This window comes from Lynx rufus, unplaced genomic scaffold (genome assembly GCF_022079265.1).
Source record: "Lynx rufus isolate CCGP_SWC_20201006 ecotype Redwood Valley unplaced genomic scaffold, mLynRuf1.p SCAF_4, whole genome shotgun sequence".
In the NCBI taxonomy this organism is placed as follows: domain Eukaryota; kingdom Metazoa; phylum Chordata; class Mammalia; order Carnivora; family Felidae; genus Lynx; species Lynx rufus.
In genome coordinates this window covers 167,675,447-167,692,931 of record NW_025814856.1, presented here as the reverse complement: position 1 = coordinate 167,692,931, position 17,485 = coordinate 167,675,447, and the positions used below count along the sequence as shown (strand labels likewise).

General features: G+C 50.4%; 1 protein-coding gene across 1 annotated transcript in view; it reads right to left on the bottom strand.

Moving 5' to 3' along the window:
• RBM33 (RNA binding motif protein 33) overlaps positions 1 to 17,485 on the bottom strand; it is a 138,832-nt gene that overhangs the window by 61,805 nt on the left and 59,542 nt on the right. Inside the window, 3 exon segments of the mRNA XM_047095800.1 lie at positions 3,074 to 3,132; positions 9,196 to 9,481; positions 12,853 to 13,061. Of these exon segments, the coding sequence (XP_046951756.1) occupies positions 3,074 to 3,132; positions 9,196 to 9,481; positions 12,853 to 13,061 (554 nt within the window).

Below are 17,485 nucleotides of genomic sequence, written 5' to 3'. Positions count from 1 at the left end.
CGCGGAGTCCTACTCCTCCTGTGCCCAGAACTGGCCGAGCCCTGGGCCTTGTTCACGGAAAGTGTGGATGCAGAGTGACTGAACGAGTGACACGGCAATCCTATACTGAGTTACAAGACTACAGGGAACTTCACTTAGCTCAGATTTCTGTGATTCAGATCTTTTTTGTGTGCCAAGGAAGTCTATGATTCAAAGAGACTCCATGAGGATTCTGAAGTCAGGTTTCCTAATGCAAATGTTATATCAACAGGGGGGTGGGGGGTGGAGAGGAGAAGGCAGGAGGCAGGAAGAGTGTCATTTTACAAAGTAAAATTCAGTTTAGCAAAAGTTAATAGGACAGCCCCCAGGGCACACCACCACCACCACTAGGAAATCTCCCAGGGGCTCTGTTAGAACACAGCAATACTATCCCCACTGATTGCAGAATTTTACTCTGGTCACAACTGGCTTATATCGCTATGCTGATCTGTTTTATGGTTTGGGACTAAGCACTAGGCAGAGGCGTGAGGCATAAAGGAGAAACTCACATGTTCACAAAACTACATTTACACAGACAGCAACCAAGTTTAGTCCAGTAGTAGAAAAGGAAAAAAAAAATTTATTCAAAAAAGATCTGGTGTACGTAAAAAAACAGCAGATGGCCCAGAGTTGGTCTCCATTCCTAGTATTTTAATGAACTTTTAAAAACATACTGCCTCTAGTATATTTCTGATTTTTTTTTTAATTTTTAAGTAATTTCTACACCCAACATGGGGTTCAAACTCACAACACTGAGATCAAGTCACACGCTCCAACGACTGGGCAAATCAGGCACCCCACCTCAAGTGTATTTTTTAAAAACAGATTCCACATCTGATTACTTTCCCTAAGGAAGATTGATTACAGAAATAAGAGCAGGGCATTTTCAAGACCATAAGTTCACCGTAAATTCAGCTTAAGATCTAGCATTTGGGGCTTAAAGAAAGACACAATACACACTAAATAACGATAAATAACTGAGCTAAAGAAAAATCTCTCCTCTCATATCATACACATGACTAATCTGTACCCAACTATTTCCTATAGCCCATACATACTTTCCATCTCAAAAGCAGTAACAAAACAAAACTGACATGTTGCAGAAACTTTTCCAAAAGCAATTCAACAGTACTCACTACCCTCAACGCCCTGTAACAGTACTCATGACCCTCAGAGTACTATATATATACATTCAGTTTCAGAGTGCCCAGCCGGCTCAGTCAGTGGAGCTTGTGACTCTTGATCTGGTGGTTGTAGGTCCAAGCCCCATGTTGTGTTTAGAGATTACTTAGAAATAAAATCTTTAAAAAATAAATTAATAAGTTCAATTTACATAGAAATTGTCTCCTATTATCCGCTTATAATATCCTCCAGTATTATGCACTTTGCTTCTTCTAGGAGAGGATACACTCACATTTGCACAATTGAAAAATACAAGGAGCGCCTGGGTGGCTCAGTCAGTTAAGCGTCCGACTTCGGCTCAGGTCATGATCTCACGGTTTGTGGGTTCGAGCCCCGCATCGGGCTGTGTGCTGACAGCTCAGAGCCTGGAGCCCGCTCCGGATTCTGTGTCTCCCCCTCTCTCTGCCCCACCCCTGCTCATGCTCTGTCTCTCTCTGTCTCAAAAATAAATAGAAACATTAAAAAAAAAATTTTTTTTAAAGAAAAATACAAGTAGATGAAAACTGCAATTATTCTAATTTTATATTAGTAAACACGTTTTTATAAAAGTATCAATTACATACAATATTGCTGTTTTTAACTAGCTTTTAGAACGTTATGAGTCACTTAAAGGAAAAATTAGTTAATATAAGGGAATAAAACCAGTAAGAATCAGTTCTAGGAACCACGCCATAATTCATAAAAAACTACAAATCAAAGAGGTTTCTAAAAAATACTCTGAATCTTAACTACTGATTGTATTTTTGAATAATCATCTGCCTATACACCTAGAACCTTCATTAAAACCTTTCTGTTAAGTGCCTTCTATAAACATGCTATCTACTTAAGTATCAAAGGTAGAGTCAAATACATCTTTTAGATATTTCCTGAAAATCAGATTTAGTCTCAACAAAACTACATCTGTTTTACACACAAACGATATTAAAATTTTATGGTCCAGTCCATTTTTCTTCGACATTGGTTTTACAAAGAACATATCTTCTTTGATTTAATGAAACCAAGAACTAACGACAACTCTAATCCAAAACTCAGATAGAACAATTTACTTAAACAGATACATTATTTAATGGACGTTATTCTTCTGGTTAGGATAAGCAAGGAAAGCACACTGCAAAGCGTGGAGTGGGAGAATGTGTGTGTTCTTTTAAAGAAAGTTGAAAGAGAAAAACCTTCATTTTAAAATATAAAACCAGGGGCGCCTGGGTGGCGCAGTCGGTTGAGCGTCCGACTTCAGCCAGGTCACGATCTCGCGGTCCGTGAGTTCGAGCCCCGCGTCGGGCTCTGGGCTGATGGCTCAGAGCCTGGAGCCTGTTTCCCATTCTGTGTCTCCCTCTCTCTCTGGCCCTCCCCCGTTCATGCTCTGTCTCTCTCTCTGTCCCAAAAATAAATAAACGTTGAAAAAAAAAAAATTTTTAAATATAAAACCAATAGTTCACGAAGACTTTTGAGATTTGGGTTTTTTTTTTAAACAAGCAGAGTTCTCATGAGTGCTCCCTAGAATCTCACACACGTGCCCACACGTACACAACTTCACACGTGTGTGCATGCACGTGTATGTGTGCACACACACACTCAAGGCCCTTTCTCACTGAACACAAGGCAATAATGAAATCAAAATTCATACTCTTTAACATGAAAAGCATTGCATGATGATCCTAATTCAACAATTTTACAGTTAAACCAAATTAATTCCATTCTCAGAAATCCACTGGCGTGTAAGCTGTTAACAAACATTTCCCACTACAAAAACCACTGTCAGTATTTACAAACCTCGACCCTTATTTTGGTTGGAACCACCTGTATTTGCTGCATTAGTATCTCTTAGTAAACGCATGCTCACCCCCTCAGACCAGGAGGAGCAGCTGCTACTCACAGGGAATCTCTGCGGCCCCACAGCAGGTCTCGGCTGGCTGGGAACTGGCAGCAAGGGCACTGTGGAAAAACACCTTTTGTTACAAACATGGTTCACTTCACAAACAAACCCACCAAAAAAGAAATACACCAAGTCTAGTATCAAACACGCATCATGCGTCAATTACATGTAACATATGAAGTTTACACTTAAGCTAAGTGCTTAGTGTTTTACAAGCCCATAAAAGGGAAAGAGAAAGCAGGACGCTTGTCCCCATACAACGGCATACGCAGAAGCTTCAATTTCAACAGGGAATTTCTATTTAGAATTAAAATGTTTTGCAATGAGAGAAGAGATTACTCCTCTAAAATAAAAAACGGCTTTTGTGTTTCACATCCATATCCAAGTTATCCAGACTATCTAATCCAATTACATTTTCTGACTCCAATCAAATACAAATTCAAATCTAAATCCTCTAGAATCGTGAAAAAGAGGGAGGGAGGGAGGGAGGGAGGGAGGGAGGGAGGGGAGGGAGGCAGAGAAAGGAAAACACACATACCCATGGTACTGTTACAAAGAACAATCTATTAAACAATCTCCTATGCCAAGACTTTGTTTGTTTTTGGTTTGTGTTTTTAAACAAGCAGAACACTCCAACAGATCTACCAGAAGAACATGAAATCACATAATTCTCAAACAGACATTTTATAGAAGGGAAGAAGCCACATGTTATACCCTGGGGCTAAATCAGATCTGTTTACACTATTTAAAAAGTATGTTACACTGAACTTGATTTTGAAGGGGGAGAAAGAAACACCGCCCGGGCAGGGACTGCCACAGGGTAGTGTGCTGCATTTTTCATTAAAATGTGCAGCCAGATACATCTAGTAAGCTCTCAGGCTGTCAGCTGTCATGGGCTGAGTTGTGCCCCCCTCCCCAAATGCATATGCCGAAGTCTCCGTCCCTAGTACCTCCAAACGGGACCGCGTCTGGGCAAGGGGCCTTTAAAGAGGGGATTAAGGAAAAACGAGGTCACGTGGGTGGGCCTGGATCCAGTATGACTGGTGTCCTTATAAGAGGACAGACCACAGACACACACACGGAACAACTGGCTACATGAGGACACAGAGAAAATAACGGTAGTAACAGTAACATCACATACCATATTTTTAGTTTAAGAAACGTCTGGTACATGAGAAATACACTTTTCCGACGACTTTAGAATTGGAACGCTAAGATCAATTTTATTTACTATAAATACTCAAGGAACTCTATATATTAAGACTTATGATGAGGGTCATACTTCCACAGGTCCAATTTAAAGTAATAGTGTGGGGTCACCTGGGTGGCTCAGTCGACTAAGCGTCCGACCTCGGCTCAGGTCATGATCTCGCGGTTCATGGGTTCAAGCCCCACATCAGGCTCTGTGCTGCCAGCACGAAGCCTGGAGCCTGCTTCGGATCCTCTGTCTCCCTCTCCCTAGGCCCCTCCCCTGCTTGCTCACTCTCAATCTCTCTCGAAAATAAATATATCTATATTTATATTGTGTGTGACAGAAAGAAACTTAACTTCAATAAAATGCAAAATGGCTCAAGTCCTTCTGCTCCTTGAAAGCCTAATCCAATGAGTCAAAACTTCAAGATGAGAGGAGGTCAATTTGAGAGACTTTACGTAAAACAGGATGCAGCCCCCAACTCGATACGGCCTCCTACAAGGCACTGGGGGATAAATCGATTTATCTAGGGCAAAATATTAGATTATGAAATGGAGGAAGAAACAATTAGAGTATCTCTGACCTCAAAAATTATAATGAAAGTGAAGAAGAAACTACATATTAAACAACATAAAGACAATGGTTTTAAAATTAAGTGCCAAATACAAAGTACCCAGACTTTCAAGCCTATGTGCCACTTATTTTTAAACTTCGGATTTAAACATCAATTCCTATCGGATACCCAGATGCCTACAATACAGTGAAAAGATTAAAAAATTTAAGTCTCTTTAACGATCTCTGGGGAGAAATCTGATTATAATTAACAGATTCCTTACACAGAAGCCTTCTTTTTAGTCGGCCTTTTTTTTTTTTTTCCTTTTTAGTAAACGGTAAAAAGCAACAAAAAAGAAAGAAGGGAAAAAGAATAAAAGTTAACAGAGGAGCACATCTGAGAACACGTGATCAGAAACCCAGCGTGGAGAGAAGGCCTCGGTTTGCCAAGTGTCCCTCAGGAGCTCCGTGGTCCCCTGGGGCTCAAAAGCAGACAGTCACTTCCACCAGCTGCCTTCCTCTGCACCATGAGCACAAGATAACTGAGAACTTGCACTGCTAGCAGAACCTTGAACTTGGAATATTTGATATTTAACCTTTTTCTTTCTATTGACTAAACTGGTTGAGTTTTCGATTCATTACAACAGTTTTTAATAGGGTAAAGGCTGGAAAACAAGTTAAATTTCCATCAAAACTGGTTAATTATAATATGGTGGAACACCCCTCACCCTTGAGAATACGCACCATGAGGAAAAGATGTGCTTACGCTGTCACTTTCTCACGTGCCTTCCAACGGCCTAAGTCTCCGTGAACACAGGGCTGGCTAGTCTACGTCACACGCACAGCGGACGGCCTTGCCCTCCGGGAAGAGCCGTGGTTTCTACTTAAGCTCACTCGCTCACACTGAACGGACCATTCTTCGACGGTGTTCTGCGGGTACGCCAAGCTAGCAGTCTCTGCTCTCTCCCCACGCGGGCGCATCTCAGGATCGAAGGTGCGTTCAAGAGAAGGAACGCCGGCTCTATGGCACCCAGCTTCGCGTGGAAACTCTTCGGCTGGTTCTGGGCGCTGAAAAACTACTGTCAGAAAGCTGACCTTCTATCTGCCGAAACAGGAGCCGCGCGGTGCGAGGCCTGCGCTTTCAGGCTGCTAACCGTGAGGCACGCGACTTTCCTACCTGAAGACACCTTGGGGTTTCCTTAGAGCTTCCCAGTCTGCACGTCTCACACTAGATTTTATCACTGCTTTTATCAGGCTGAAGAGAATCTGTGCACCTTGCCAACTGCCAGGTCTGCGCTCAGCGTACACGAGGAAGTACACGAGGAAATACACGAAAACGGATGCGACCTCAGGAGAACCGTTCCGACAAATCAGACCGACGGCAGCTGCCTGTCTTGGGAAGCCGCTGTGGGAAGGGCTCCGTTACTGAGCCGTCCTCCCCCTTCCCACGGGCACAGCTGCCGGAGGAGCCGCGGGCGGCGCGCTAGGCACGGGGGCCACCGCGCTTCAGTGCCTTGAGGGCGCAGAACGTGGGCGGAGGCCGCCGAGAGATCCCAATATAAGGTGGGGGCGGGCGGAGGGTCGCTTGGGGGTCAGGGACGGGCTTGGACTCTGCCTCCCTGGCGTATGAAACAAGAGCAGTCTCCCATAACGCGGACCCCACGCCCTAGGCCAGCCTGCCCCCGTCACTAACACCGACGTCGCTCCAAGGGCACAGCACAGTCTCAGACACCTCCAGGCCGCTGGCCTCCTCCCACACATCAAGCCCTATCTTGGGCTTCTTTCCCCAACTTCTGGAACTCTGGGATTCCAAGCGCAGTGTCAGCAGAACGCATGGTGGCCTCAGCCCTCCCCGCCGTCGCTCAGAGGGAAGCAGAACGCTCCCAGGGACGGGCCACCTTCCTCCCTCGGGAGGGCGGGGTCCTTCGAGGCCGTCAGTGCTGTTTCGTCAGTGCTGTTTCGGAGCCCGGCGTGGGAGCTCACGTTGTCAGGGGAGTCACACGCCACGCCCGCTGCTGTCGGGCTCCCGTGTCCCGGAGCTCAGCTCCCGTCCCACCACGGCCTCCGGCGCCGGCCCGCTCCTTCTTCTTGGCAGAGGCCGTGCTTCCTGCGCCCTGCCTCTTGGGTCCCTGACTGCGGTCCCTCCACCTCACTGGGGCCACATCCAAGGCCCGGTCACGGTCAGTGACCCACTTTCCCGCAGTCCCTACGCAGCCCCTCCTGCGTCCCAGACAGTGACTCCACCTCCCTTCACTCGTTACGCGCAACGCCACCCTCTACTGCTCTGTCGACACCTCGACTCCAGTGAACGCGACACTGTGTCCACGCCACCCCACCACGCTGTGGCCTGACTCCGGGCTCACGACCGCCCAGCCTACCACCCGGCACCCCTACCTGCCACGCCCCGCACATCCACTCCTCTACTCCCCTGGAGGGGGACTCCACTCTCCCCGCCTCAGACCTGCGACGTTCCCTCACCCCCACCTCGTGGCTCTTCGCTCCTTCCAGCCCGCCCACGTCAGGGAAGAGCTCCAAGACCCCTCCACCGCTCCGCCCCCCACACCCCTGCACGCCCCCCCCCCGCCCCACCCCCACCACGGCCCTGCCTCTGGGCACTGGGTCCCGGCCAGGACGAGTCCCCCTCACCTGCATCGACAACTCTTCTCCTTCTCAACAAGCTGCTGGCTTTCCCATCTTAAAAGAAAACACCTTCTCTCCAGCCCACTTCCTCCTACCAGTTACTATCCAACTTCTGTTTTAGCAAAACACCTTCAGAGGCGCCCAAGAGACGCCCTCCCCTGCCTGTGCCCCCACCTTAGCGAGGTGCGCGCGCACCTTCCCTGTCTCCCCACGACCACCCTCTCAAGACCCCCACGGCCCCTCCGCTGAACACAGTCGCCAGCCCGCGATCCCCATCTGCCCCCCCCTCACCTGCTCGGCCGGCAGGGCCCCTTCCGCCAGCCCCCATTGGCCACTCTCCTCTGAGGCTCGTCCTCCATGACCTTCGGCTCCCTCCTCCCCGCCCTCTGCAAACCCCAGGTCAGACACCCCTCCTCTGGGCCTCTCACTGGACGCAGGCTCCAATCGACCTATGGGCCAATGACATACTTGGAGCCTCGCGCCCTGGTCCGGACTCTCACTCTGGCACGGAACATTTCACACGTCCACAGCAGGACTTTAGTCCTTCCCTGTCACGGGTGATGGCCGATCCATCCCTCTGATTCTCAGACCCCCTGGGCACCATTTCTGCCTCCTTTCTCACAGCCGTGCGGTCCCTCCCCACGTGCCACCAGCCCTGACCTGCATCACATCCGGCACGTGACTGCGCTCCACCATCGTGCCGGCGCCCCGTCCGAGCCCCTGTCACCTGTGACCTGGGTTAGTGTGGCCGCCTCCTCCCCCCTCGCCACCCTGCCGCGCTCTCCCTACGGAGCAGCGACAATGGTCCTCTCCTAACAGAAAGCGGGGCCCTGTCCTCCTCTACTCAAACCCCTGGTCACAGCCCCTACTGCTCAGAGGCAAAGCCGAGGCCCTCAGAATGGCCCGGGGTCTCACATGACCGGGGCCCCGCGTGTCTTCTCTGCTGTCATCAGTCCACTTGCGGCAGGCCGTCTCTTTTGGGTTAATTCCACACACGAGGCTTGGCCTCATCCCGGATTCTCACTCGTCCCTCTGCCTGGAATAGCCTACCCTGAAACAGGGACATCACGGGCTCCCCGACCTCCTTCAACTCAGCTCTGTGACGAAGCTACCCGCGTGACCCCAGCTAAAGCCGCAGCCCACCCCGGGCCCTGGCTCCGCTCCACCTCTGTCCTCTGCCACGCCACGTAATGTTCCTGCCGTTAGGTTTACGCTTACTTCGTGTCCCTGTCCGCCGGAAAGCAAGATCACAGCCGCACAAAGCCTCCTCGGCTTCTCTCAGCGATAGATCTCAGATGTCAGAGACGGAGTGTGCGGAACAGATGCGTGAAGGCAGGCTCCGCGTCACCGGCTCAAAAGTAGCTTCCTAGCCTCAGGACACGTGTCCGCGCCAGTAACACTCGAGGCGAGGCACTTCAAAATAACGCCTGAGGGACGCGGAGCAGGGCGCTCGCCACGCAGACGTTCCCACCGGGGAAATGATGAGAAACACCAACTCCGGCGTTCCCACAGCTACCTCTGCCGCCCCGGAAATTCAGAGGCCGCCCAGGGCTTTCCGCTAAGTCATAAAGCAAGAGGTACAGGCGTTTCGGCAAATGAGTCTGGCCCGCCGAGCTGCCACGTGCCCGAGCGGGCGGGGAACGGACCCGAAGAAGCCGGCCGGTCCTCGCATACCCGCCGGCGAGAACGACTCGGCCGCGGCACCCCGCGACGTCACCAGGGCGGGGGAGACACGTACCTTGCACGGGCGTCACCACGGCCCCCTTGAAGTGGGGGTTTATGTGGATGTTCTTGGGCTGCTGCGGGGTCACCGGAGGAGGGGTGACCATCAGGCGCGGGGCCTCCATCTGGGGCGGCACGTGCGCCCCCTGGGGAGACGGGGCGTGCTGCGGGTGCTGCAGGGGCAGCAGGGGCTGCAGCGGCTGCTGCTGGAACAGGCTCCTGATGGGCTGCTGCTGGGGCGGCGGCGGCGGCGGCGGCGGCGGCTGAGGCTGCGCAGGGGGGATCAATCTTGGAGAGTGCGTCTGAAAACCACCACAAAGAAGACAAATGCACAGCAATCAACGTTTGGAAGAGAAGCAGAAAAAGGCTACTGCCCTACAGATCTGCGCGGACCCCAGCGTGAGAGTCACGGCTCCCGCTAACGGCGTGTAGGAAGCAGCAGGGCCGCGCCGTGCCGCCCGGGCCCAGGGAGGGGGCCGCTCGCGACGGGAATCCGTCCCGGGCACGCGGAGGGCGGCGGCGATGGCCTCAAAGGGACTCTCGTGGATTCCAAAAGAACAACTTTCGGTGCAGCCACTGACGCTGCCCGGAGGCGAGCACCACGTGGCACACAGAGCCCAAGCCGCCCTCGGCCCCCGCGGCCGTGCGGCCGCTGTCCCCGGAGAGTGAAGAAGAAAGTCGGGCGTGAGACACCGAGCTAGAAACAAGGGCTGTCCTCGGGGAGGACACAGGCCTAGCGAGAGCCTGACTCCCCTGCGGGGCGGGAGAGAGCTGAGAAGGTGGCACCTGCGCCAGAAAGGAAGGAGGGAAAGAGGGGCGCCGGGCAGGGGACTCGAGGAACAACCCGGAAGCAGCAGCGGCGCGGACACGCCTGCTGGGAAACTCGGGAGACCAGGGCGGCCGCAGCCACGCACACCCAAGACGGGGGAAGGCCGGGGCGTGAAAACAGACGCTCGAGGCAGTCAAGCATCTCGGGGTGATTCCATCCGACAGTCACGAGAGGAGGAAACCAGCGACCACGGCCGTGGCCACCAAGCGCCGGGCCGACCCCGTGTCTTCGGCGCCTACCGAAAGGTCGGTACATGAAGTAAGCGGCCGATGCCCGACGTCGCCATCAGGTGGGTTCCCGTCACTGTGCTCTTCCAAAGCAGCTGGTGAGCAGCGGAGCCGGAAGTGGGGTCCGACAAGCGGAGTCCACGCGTCCTGCCTGTGAGCACCGGACCGCCATGCCACACACCGTGGAGGCCGTGAACTCCAGCTCCACACGCATGGCGGCACACGCCACGTGCAGGATGGGGAATTACGGATGGGGACGTGGTGGACGTGGGACGGACGTGGGACGGAGCAGACGGACCACTCAGCAGGCCACGGCCGGAGCTGAGTGCAAGAAAAGGCCAGGGTCTGACGAGCAGTAGGGAAGACAAATTTCAGAGGAACGACGAGGATTCGGAAACCAGAGCGTATATGGCCTTGGTCTCAGGGAGGACTCTTCCAGAGACATTCCAGTGCTGGCCTGGGTCCTCAGCTCTCCGCGCTCCCGGCATCCAGAAGCGCTCCCTCTCGGGCCCCACGCCGCCAGGTGCTGGGCACACCCCTGCACTGTGAGTAGGGATCCAAGCCACCAGGGAATCCCCACGAGCAGCACGCTGACAAGAGGCTCATGAGTCAGATCTGAACTGAACGGAGGACGGGCACCGTGCAGGCTCCTTCTTCACTCAAGAGCGTGAAGGGGTGCGAAGGAAATGGCGTGCTCTCATCGAGCGGAGCGGGGGGCCTGGGAGGCGCCCACGTGGAGGGGCAGGGGGCAGAGCCAGGAAGCGCACGGAGGGGCTCGGAGCGCGCCAGAGGCGAGGGCTTGGGAGACGCAGGTGCGCACAGCGAGGGCAGGTGGCAGGAAGGACGCCGCCGCCCAGCAAGAGCTCTGACCAGAAGGAGGGCGGACGAGAGGACAGCTGAAGAGGGGAGGAGAGAGAGCACAGCGCCAGCCTCAGGCGCTCCTCCCTGAGGAGGAGCTCGCCGCGGACACCCAAGGCGCCAGGGCACAGCAGCCAGGAGGCGCAGGGGAGCAGTGACTCTGAGAGCACAGTCAGGAAGTGAGGAGAGCGGAGTCCAGGCGGCAAGGGACCGACCTAGGAGGAGACGGACTGACACAAAGCCACGAGCAAGCCTTTGACTCATTCTTCCCACAAGAGTCCAGACAGACCGCTCTGGGGTGCGAGAGTGAGCGGGGTCAAAAGCGCTCGTGGTCGCAGGTGGGAGCGAGCTCAAGTTCATCCCCGACAGCCCTGGTCTTCCCAGTACACGGAAACTTCACATCACTGTGACCAGGAGACGCGAGCACAGAGCTTCCAGCCCAGAGCACCATTAGGCCGAGCAGGGCCAGCCATAGGCCCGTCCCCAGCTCCCAGTGGGCTCCAGAGCTCTCCGTGGTCACGAGAGCTCTGGGGACACGACACCCCTGGCAAGGGCCCCGGTCTGTCCTCCACTCGGCTAGGGATGCGCAAGCGCTCCCAGCCCCGCTCCGTCGGCCCCTCTGAAGGACGAAGGATGCTGGCTGGGCACGCCTCCCGTCCGTGGGTGCGAAGTTACCTCTCCGGGATCACAGAGACACAGCTACACAAAAACAAATCTCCCGTGTGGCTGTTCCCCTCTCCCCCAAGGAGGCCAAAATCACTGAATTGGCTGTTGAATACACGGCAAGTGGAGGCTGGGGCAAGGATAAGGGATGGGGAAGAAAAAGAAATCAAGTCCAGCCTTTTTGCCGTTGGAGAAGCTTAAGAACAAAACAGTTGTGTGAGCAAACAGCAGTTATGAACATCGTCAGCTTCTTTATGCTGTAATCAACCCACCTACCTCTCTCCCCTTCCTGCACCTCAAAACGGAAATTCTCATGCAAAAACAGTTAAGTTACCTCTTCTCCCTTGTTACATTTCACAAATGGATGCATGCTAACACTTAACAGTTCTACACAGAGGCAAAATGTGGCTTTCCCCTAAATTCAGATAAAAATGGGGGAGGGACATGTGGCAGACACAGTGGACACATACTTGTATTAAGCAAATTTGTCCTTGGAGATTGGCTTCTGAAGGAAGGAGCCATAAAATCCTAAAGCAAACTAAAAGAACATAAAAATCACTTTAATCCTTCTTTACCTCTTCGATATCTCCTCTTTGAAATGCACAGGAAATTCAACTTCAGCTGAAATTACAAGTATGTGAGTATGGATAGCACAGGACACTTACTCTAAGAGAATCTGCTCCGATTTAAGGAGAAACCGATGGGAAACAGTACAAAGAAAAAGCCATTTTTATAAAATGAACAGTGCTACCCCGGATTCTCCACGTACAGTCAGTGTTTTGAGCGCGGGCACTCAGGACAAGCAGGGAGAGGACGGAAGCCTGGCTCCTCTGGGGCTCCTGTCCCTTGAGGACATAAGCCTCTCACTGCTTCGTCCTCCGTAAGTACAGAGTGATTTCTCACTGCCCGACTACCAGGAGGGGGACGGAATTTATAAGGACACAGGTGAGAGCATACCATAAAGAAACTTTAGCCATCATTCCTCGCATTAAACTTTAAGTTCAGACTCGGTGATACACACAAAGTACGAAACCCACAAAGGCACATTTTCATTTGTTCTAACGTGTTGGGCTATCACAATAAAACTAAGAATTACCACGCCAGGAGGCTGCGTCGGAAGCAGGGCAGGTCTGTGATCTTTTATTCTTGCTCGCTCACTGCTCTCTCTCCTCTGGTCTCCCATTCCACGACACACTAAAGAGCTTCCTCTCCTTCCTCCCCGCCTCGAGCCATAGCGTCCCTGCTTATGCTGTCGCTCTCTCTCTTCGAACTCAAGCAACGCGGCTTTGGCTTCGGCTGAAAGCTCTATTTGAAAAGATGCATACGTGTTAGAAATCTTCAAACGGCCTAGACTCGATACACAGGGAGAAAACAGGGAAGACACACGGGACAAGGAAACCCCGAGACGGCAAGGGTCTCACCCACAGCAGGGAACTAAACCAGCAGCGAGCGGGGTTCAGCGCCCGGGAGACACCCGTTAAATGAGGACATGCTTTTCCCGGGGAGGAAGACACAAGGAGCCTCCGCCAAGTTCAAGTCTTTTCGTTGGAGACCACAAAACGGTGCAGAGGGAAGCTAAAAAGAAGGGCCTGAAGTTCGGTTTAACCATTGCCCTCAAACTGCCGCGGACACTTTCTCTTTCACGGACAGCAGACAACGCTGGGGAGGACCTGGGCCCACCAGGCCCGCCCCAATACAATTTCTCAGTGAGACCCGCCCAGGTATTATGAATGCACTGTGGCACACAGACTCAAGATAGATAAAAAATCAATCAATCAAATAAATTCCTGTTTGTTCTGATTTAAGCGGAACTATTAAGGGCATCACTCGGAAATCAAATAATTAATCTCATACAGTGGAAAACTCATTTCATATGATCATTTCAGATTTATTTAAAGAGACCTTTACTCTGTGAAAAAAGGCTTACACCCACGCTGTCTGCTACGGAAGCTATAGCAAATGAGAGCAGAGCCACAGAAGAAAAAAACCCATGAATGCAAACACCTGTGGGATGCCCAGGAGACCCTCACCTCTCTGACCACTGCTTTAAGGATATAAAAACATGGACGCTGGCCCTAAGAAACTTCAGCTGGCACCTTATTCTAAATCCCTAAAGGAGAAAAGCCGACTTACTCAAATACGGTTCCTTTATTTTAAAATACTATGTAAACTGTGATATCTCACATTAAAAAATGTGTACCTTGTAAAGGTTTCACTGAATCCCGAGGGGCGTTCTTACTTACACCTTCTTCCAGAGTGAAGGACAAATTTTAAACATTACCAGCTTTAGCTCCTATCTCAGATTCCATAATCATCTCCAAACTCTTCCAAAATCTCTTAAGCCACATTTCATTTTCTTGATATTGTTTCTATGGTATTCCCCTCCCCTTCAAATAAATCTAGACCCCATTCAAAAGAAAATTTAATCTCTTCTTAACAAGCACAGACTTTTATTCTCATCTTGACTACATGACTGGTTCACATACACATTTTATGCGGTGAATCAGCAATTATTTTTCTAGTGGTTCTAAGTGTCAAGATTGATTTCACTATCCCCAGTAATAAAATGGTTTCAAATGACATCTTTAATCAGCAAGTAAAAATGCTTTCCTCCAATTGAGACAAGCTGTCACAAAAGGTCACCAAAATATGACAGGATGGAAATTACATTTGTAACTTCAACTGAAATGTTAATTTCCTCTTAAGTGTTTTCTGAACTATGTCCATATTCTAAAGTAAAGAGATAGAGTTCAATGTAACAAAGTTTTACACTGTATTGCCCCAAGATGTGCTTAGGGAAAACATCTGGGTACAAATAATTTTATAACAGCTGGATTAATACATAACAAGTCAATATTTGCAAAATACACAGCTTATTTGGCGAAATGGAAATAAATGATAGTCTGAATTTTTTTTTACAAGAGAACTTGAACGAAGAAATTTGTAAAACCCTTGCTTGTAACACAAGGACCATCAAATACCCTCCTGCTGGCACTATCAATCTTGGACTGTTTGTTATTAGATGAAAATACTCTTTCCCACAGATCCTCTGCCTTAAGCAAAATTAACTACGGACTTCATTTCAAGAGAACATTATGTGGACATGAGAATGTTCTTTAGGCTAAAGCAATAAAATGTACTTTAACACATTACGTGTGCCAGCGAAACTTAGACTACTGCCAAACCTAGATGCCTACTCCTAGATTAATGGATAAAAGCAGGCCTAAAATAAATGTTGTCTTGCACGCACTGCTGTCCTGCTTCCCGGGAGAATCTCGGGCCCACCTGGGTCAGGCCAAAGGCCTGACTGCTCTGCACCTCTGTGCTGAGGCTTTAGGAAAACCAGTCACTGACACCCACTGTCCAGAGGTGGCTTCTGACATTTCCATCCAAAATTTGTCAGTCCTTTACATATGTATGTTCTAGAAACCCTGCTCAGCTGGGTTTCCCAAGTGAGTGAGGCCCTCATACCCTACAGCATCCTCTGTGTGTAACGAGTGACCTCTATCTGCTAAGCACATAGCTTTGTGCCACCCTCGGGGAAACTAAGAAAAGGTTTAGTTTCCAGAATGCTGGCTGAGCTCCTTACTTAAGGTCGTAACCTACACGAAAGCCCAAACTCTACCTGAATTCCAAATCCACATCAATGACTATACACAAGGTTCTACAGCTGCCAGACTGTCATACATATGAATCCAAGTTCTTCCTCATTTAGGGACGGCGCTACCTGTGTGAACACAGGAAAGACTAAGGGCGACCCACACCTTGTTAGGTTCTAGCGGGCACTGGCTGTCCACACGCAGCCCAAAGGGTCAGAAACAGGGGGGCCAGAGGACGATCTCATTCTTCTTTTTAAAGAGTGGAGTGTTCTCAACATTAATCAATTAGATCACAAAATAATTTTTATTTGTATTAAAAATGTTAAAGGACACCATTTGTCAAGAAATACATATTATAGGAAACAACATCTGGACTCTGGTAGCAAGATATTTTAATTCCATTACAAGGAGTGGGTGGACAGCATTATACAGTCAAATACATGTAAGGATTTCTGTACAGAACCTGAACCTGACATCTCTCTCGCCAGGAGCACGCAGATAAACTGATGGGTAAAACACAAATACTGTAGCAGCTTCTCTTTCTCAATCAGTATTTTCTTATGCACAAAATTAACCTTTCGTTGGAGGAGGGGGATCAAGGTAATGAGAGCTCACTGTTTTAGAAAACCAATCTTTACATGGACAGAAAAGTCCCTTTGGTTCGGGGAATAAGCCTGAGTTAGGAAAAGCTCGTGTTTCAAACACTAAGCTTCCTTATGCGGGGCTCACAAGTATGGAGCATTTAAGCACCGTTTTCACCTACCTTAGTACCTGGCCGAATTTGCACAAACATACTTAAGCCTTACTTGTTAACGTTTAAAAGAAACGGTTAAATGTCTACACTGTTTATGCTGACGGCCCCTCTGCCTCCAAGGACTCCAGACTCTCTCCCCGCCGTATTTCAGGTCTCCGGCTTGCCTACCACTAACCCCTTCAGGCTCCATCTCTCAGGAGGTACAAACGACCCTGAAAACAGCAAAACGAGGCAAAGGTCCTGAGACACAGGAATTAAAGCGACACAGAGAGTGAGCACGAGCAGGCCGGACACCTCCAGATGTGAGGTCAGTGCCCGGGGCAGGTACAATACAGAGAGATGGCCCTGGCTGAGGCCGGGAGGTGGCCAGAGACATCAGGTTCAGGCAAGGATGTAACATTACCGATTCCTCCTGCTGAAGGATCCACTGTGTTCTTCCCCCACCCTTCTGTTTTAAGACTTCCGCTCATCTCCTTTCACCCAAGGCCAACTTCAGACCTTCCTTCTTAGAAAACTTATGTTGTCCTGCTTCAGACAAACTGGCAACTTTATAGCATAACTGGAGAAAAAGGCAGGGAACTCCTGGGCCAACAGGTAGAGGAACTCAGAGGGGAAAGAAGCAGAGAACCCAAGAGTCTAGGGCAAGCTCTCCACAGAGCTCACTGAGTGAGGGAACGTAGCAAGAGTGGCTCCCTCACAGCTGTGTTAACCTGCACGCCTCGGGAGCTCCGTGTCCTCGTGCACAATTCACATCTGCCGCTCATGGACACACGCTCGTGTTTCCAACTAAAAAATGGCTGATAATGGTTTAAGAAGAAATAAACGTAGTCACTGGGGGTTAGTTTCCCGATTTCCATTTTGACCAACACCAGGAAGCAGGTGAACCCTGTCCTTCCACCCTCCCACCTGCCTCCTGGAATTCCGTACAAAATCCCAGTGGTTCTCAAAACCCGGGTTCCAGAACAGCAGGCGCGGCAGCACCCGGGAACTCAGCAGAAACGCAACTTTCTTGGACACCCCCTGAAACCTACCGCATCGCAGGAGCTGGGAGTAGGTCTAGGAATCTGTGTTTTAACAAGCCTTCTAGGTGATTCTGCTGCTCACTCAAATCTGAGAACCACTGCTTTATCTCTGCAATGGACACTGGAGAAAACAGTTGCGGGACGGGGTAGGGTGAGTGCTGATGAAGGCTCTCTGCTGGCCGGCAACGGCCTGCCGCAGCAGACCTTCAAAAGCAGCGTTTGTTCAAAATGATTTGTTCAACTGACTACGTCTGAACGATCTTATCTCCTCAAACACGGAGAGGAGTGGCAGACGGAAAAAGAAAACACAAAAACAGATGGTTATAATGACACTAACAGGTACAAAATACAAAC